This window comes from Nicotiana tabacum, chromosome 17 (assembly GCF_000715075.1).
Source record: "Nicotiana tabacum cultivar K326 chromosome 17, ASM71507v2, whole genome shotgun sequence".
NCBI lineage: Eukaryota > Viridiplantae > Streptophyta > Magnoliopsida > Solanales > Solanaceae > Nicotiana > Nicotiana tabacum.
In genome coordinates this window covers 34,062,215-34,067,412 of record NC_134096.1, presented here as the reverse complement: position 1 = coordinate 34,067,412, position 5,198 = coordinate 34,062,215, and the positions used below count along the sequence as shown (strand labels likewise).

General features: G+C 38.3%; 1 protein-coding gene across 1 annotated transcript; it reads left to right on the top strand.

The window, feature by feature from the left end:
• The first annotated feature begins 340 nt into the window (after window positions 1–340).
• LOC142171774 (uncharacterized) lies at window positions 341–3,327 on the top strand. The gene is made up of 8 exons (XM_075235475.1): window positions 341–646; window positions 741–821; window positions 874–1,275; window positions 1,501–1,647; window positions 1,880–2,107; window positions 2,320–2,411; window positions 2,514–2,745; window positions 2,851–3,327. The coding sequence occupies exons 1-8, from the start codon at window positions 341–343 to the stop codon at window positions 3,325–3,327; spliced, it is 1,965 nt and encodes a 654-aa protein (XP_075091576.1).
• The last annotated feature ends 1,871 nt before the right edge of the window (window positions 3,328–5,198 follow it).

Here is a 5,198-nt window from a genome sequence, read left to right as displayed (position 1 = left end):
CCCTAGGAAAATTGTCGATGTTTTTGGCCTAGATTCAGGTGGTCTGTTGGATGTTTTAGGTGGTGGATAGGTTTGTGATATTCATAATGATGCCTTAGAAGATACAGTAAGGCCAGGGGATCAAACAGATGATGGCATGCATTCAGAATTCAATGGAACAGTAACTCCTGCAGAAGTAGCTACAGTAAACCCTAGCCTGGGTAATGTATTTGAGCTGCAATTTAAGGTGATTCAGGAGGTTTTAGGAGCTATGCAGCATACTAATAGTGTGATAAAGGAAGAAAATGTGATAACTAAAGAGCAGAAGGATCAAGATATAGTACCAAAGGCAACATAAGACATGGAACCAATTTCTTTGTCATGTGCATCAGGAACTAAGCAGAATATGCAGGTTCAGGTCAATGTGCATGTGAAGACTCCTATTCAGACCATACATGATTTAGTGACACACAATGTGGCTTTGCTAGTGATTGATAAAACCTTAATGGTACAATTATACTATGCGGATGAAGGAGAAGATGAGTCCACAACTGGAAACTTCAAAAATGTAGCAAGGGAGGCTAACATATCTCCTAGAGCTAGTGCTAAGGTAGGAAAGAAAAGTGAGAAGCAGGCACAAAACAAGGAAGCATCACAACCTTTAAGAGTAATGCCCAGAAGGGCACTGCCACAAACTAAATGATAATCAAAATACTAATTTGGAATATAAGGTCTTTAAATACACAACATGTCTTTCCTAGGCTGATCAACATGCAAAGAGAGCACAGTTTTCTTGTCATTGCATTGATGGAACCATTTCAGAATTAAAGCCACATACAAAGGTACAAAAGAAGGTTGAATATTGAATCTACTTTATCAAATATTAATGGGAAGATCTGGCTATTTGTTGATGCTAATGTTGAAGGGGAATTGATCATGGACACTGCAAAACATGTTACTGTTAATGTGTTTCATCATGACATTGGCCAACATGTCATGATGACTTCTGTTTATGCAAAATGTACAACCCTTGAGTGGCTGGATTTGTGGGATAATTTGTACTATCTTGCAAGTGACACGGAGATGCCTTGGATGGTAGGTGGAGACTTTAAGGTGATACTTCATGAAGATGAAAAGATTGGTTGTCTTCTAGTGTACCCTCCTGAATATGAAGACTTTGCTTTTTGTATCAGTTCAAGTGGTTTATTTGATCTAAGGTACAAAGAGAGTCCATTCACTTGGTGGAATAGAAGACCTAATGTTGAATGTATCTTTAAGAGACTGGATAGGACATTGGTAAATCTTCCTTTCTAGAATCTGTTTCCTACTATTGACATTGAGCATTTGATAAGAACTGGATCTGATCATGCCCCTTTATTCATGAGTTGTGGAGAATAAGCTGCAAACTATGTGAAACCATTTAGATTTCTCAACTTTCTGACCAAACATGAATCTTTTAAAGAGGTGGTGAGGAAGAATTGACAAGAAGACTTCATTGACGATCCTTTTCTGATGTTCAAGCACAAGTTGAAGAATGTGAATGTTGCATTATACAAATGGAGTAATGTCACTTTTGGTGACATATTCATGCAATTGTCAATCTTAGAGGACATTGTAAAAGTGAAGGAGCTGCTGTTTGAAGAGGAACCAACAATAGCTAATAGAATAGTGCTTCAACAGGCCTAGGCAGAATTGAAGAAGTATCTGAGTATTGAGTAGCAGTATTGGAAGCAAATGGCTGGGATGACTTGGTTGCCTAAGGGGAAAGAAATACTAGCTTCTTTCACAATCATGTGAATGGAAAAAGGAAGAAGTTGCAACTGAAGAGGATTAAAAATGGAGATGGGAACTAGATTGAGGATCAAGATCAATTGGCTACTGCTGCTATGGACTCTATCAGAATCAGTTTACCAAAAAAGGTGATCCCATTGATTTTGCTTTTCTTGACAATGTGCCTTCCATGGTGACTGTAGAGCAGAATATGGAGTTGTGTAGATATCTAACACTAGAAGAAATCAAGGGGGCAATTTTTGAATTGAGCGGAGATAGTGTCAGTGGTCCAGATGGATTTACTGGAAAATTTTATCAAGACTGCTGGGAGATTATTGGCTTTGATATACACAACATTGTACTACATTTTTATGGAGGTGATACACTACCAAAGTTCATTACACACACTAATTTGGTGTTGTTTCCTAAGACACCTATGGTGCAAATATTTTCTGAGTATCCATGGTGTTACATGATAGACTAGAGAAGTTCTTACCTACCTTGATGTCTCCTAATCAATCTAGATTTGTGAAGGGAATGAGTATCTTTGAAAATAATCTTCTGACATAGGAGATAGTTACAGATATAAGACTTAGAGCTAAGCCAGCCAATGTGATGATTAAGCTGGACATGGCTAAGGCCTATGATAGGGTCTCTTGGAAGTATTCGCTACATATTTTAAAGAAGGTGGGGTTTGCAGAGTAATTCATCAACATGGTGTGGAACTTAATATCCAATAATTGATACTCAATGTTGGTGAATAGTCAAGCTTCAGGATTCTTCAAGTCTACAAGAGGGGTGAAGCAAGGGGATCCATTATCTCCTTTATTGTTCATGTTATCAGCAGAAGTGCTATCTAGATCCTTGAACAAGATGTTTGAGGACAAAGACTTTATAGGATTTGGTATGCCTAAGTGGTCCGAACCTTTGAATCATTTGACATATGCTGATGACACTATCATCTTTGCTTCAACTCAACCAGAATCTCTGAAGAAGGTGATGACAATATTGGGGAGTTATAAGAGGGTTTATAGATAGTTGATCAACAAAACAAAGAGCTCATTCTATATGCATGCTAATATTTCCAATGCATCGTTTCAGGCAGTCAGAGATGCCACAGGTTTTGCTAGATGGGAGTTTTCTTTTACCAACTTAGGGTGCCCTATCTTCTACACTAGAAGAAGTAAATATTACTATAATGATCTCATAGAGAAGGTGAAAGCTAAACTACACTCTTGGAAAAGGAAATTGTTATCATTTGGAGGGGAAGCAACACTCATCACTAGTGTGTTGCAAAGCATGCCAGTACATATGCTATCCATGCTTGATCCTACAAATAATGTTATTGAGCACTTGCACAAGATGTTTGAAAGGTTCTTTTTGAGTACAAATGAGGAAGGCAGAAGTAGACATTGGGCATCCTGGCAAAAATTATGTCTGCCTAAGGAAGAAGTTGGATTAGGGTTCAGATATCTACATGATGTTTATAGGGATTTGTTTGCTAAGCTTTGGTGGAGATTCAGAACAACCAAATCACTATGGTCTAACTTCATGTGTAAAAAGTATTGCAAGAAATAGATTCCTATAGTAGTGCAGTTTAGGGCAGGATCTCATGTGTGGAAGTAAATGCTAAATGAAAGGGAAGATGTAGATCATGCGATACTGTGGGAGATGAAGAGTGGAACAACAAATGTATGGCATAAAATCTGGACAGGTTTAGGGGCACTATACCACTTGGTGCCACCTGAGTTTTATATCAATGAGGAACTGAAAGAACTAGCAGAATTGAGGCAAGATGATAGCTGGAATGAGGAGTTGATTAACTAGACCTTCCCTGAAGATATAACTGAACATATTATACAAAATGTGCAATTTGAAGGCAGCTCTGGTTACTGGGATAAACCTTTATGGAAACCTACTACATCAGGTAAGTTCACAGTGAGTAGTGCTTGTCATTTAGTGAGACATAGAGCACATCCTAATCCAGAATAAAAGCATATGTGGATTAAAGGGTGTCATTCAAGATTTCATTCTTTCTTTGGAGACTATGGAGGGGAAAACTGGATACCGATGACTTATGGAGAAGGCAAGGATATACATGTGTCTCTAGGTGTTGGTGTTGTCAAAATACACAGGAGGAAACCTTTAAGCATTTGTTCTTGACAAGTACAACTGCTTCTAGAATTTGAAAGATATTTATAAATGCTAAAGGGATCAATGTTCCACTGATACAGGTACATCAACTTATTAGGGCATGGTGGAATGCTTCATGTTGTCCAAAATTGAAGCCATTATTCCAAGCAGTGCCGACAGTTGTTACTTGGGAGTTGTGGAAGATGAGAAACACAAACATGAATGGAGGTTCAGTGTCAATCAATAGGGTAATACATAAGATCAATAAGACACTATATTTCTTGGCAAAGGTTAGATATAGTTGGCTTACTCATATTCCACATCTTTGGCTAGACATGATAATTTTCTTTGAGGAGTATAGGCCAATGCTTGTAAATAAAAGTGTGACATGGCAATTGCCTTATACTGGCTGGTACAAGTGCAATACTGATGGGGCATCAAGAAGATATCCGGGGACTAGTTCTATTGGATTTTGTGTGAGAGATAGGGAAGGTGATTTGGTATATGCAAAGGCACAACAACTGGATGAAACAAGTAATATTGTAGCTGAGGCAAAGGCAATAAAAGAAGGTCTATCTTATTGTTGCTCATGACCTACATCCTATCATTTTGGAGATAGACTCCTTGGGTACGAAGAAGATTATAGAAGTAGAATGGGATCCTCCATGGTGCATTGGGACTGAAGTTAAGAGGATTAAGGAGATGAAGGAGAAGTTTAATGTGCAGTTTCAACATGTCTTAAGGGAGGCCAACACAATGGCTGATTATTTAACTAACCTTGTGTTTTATTTTGCGGGTACAATTCAATATCATTCATTCTCAGAACTGCCAAGTGCAGGAAGGAGGTTAATCAATCTTGACAAATCCCAAACTCCTAACCTTAGGGTTAGGGTTGTAAAAAGAAAAGCTCCGGATTGATGTCTCATTATAAAAGATCACAGCCTGCTAGTTCCATTTGTTAATGGATATTCTGTGGGTTTATAGGTGACTTACTAGTGGTATTAGCATGACTACATGCTCATTCTGGTGGTGGCCTAAAGACACATGGAACAGATAAGCTAGGCAGGAATTATACTTCAACACATGATGGTTTACTAAGTTGCTGCTGCAGTCTACATTGTGGATGCAACAATTGGTACACTATTAGAAATCATGGATCACAAATGCAGGATATTACTGTCCGGATTGGATCTACTCATGGAAGTGGCTATATATTGTTATACCATTGCCCAGTGGTATTAGCATGGTTAAATGCTCAATCTGGAGATGGTGTAACATTGTATGGTTTGGGAAATGCACGCAGGAGTACTATACTG

What these genes read in the sequence shown, in the direction of transcription:
- LOC142171774 (XM_075235475.1), top strand. Translation starts at nt 341, where the DNA reads ATGGAACCAATTTCTTTGTCATGTGCATCAGGAACTAAGCAGAATATG. An exon ending in AATTAAAGCCACATACAAAG is followed by an intron (nt 822 to 873) that starts GTACAAAAGAAG and finishes ATTAATGGGAAG; the next exon opens with ATCTGGCTATTTGTTGATGC. An exon ending in TATGATAGGGTCTCTTGGAA is followed by an intron (nt 2,412 to 2,513) that starts GTATTCGCTACA and finishes GTTGGTGAATAG; the next exon opens with TCAAGCTTCAGGATTCTTCA.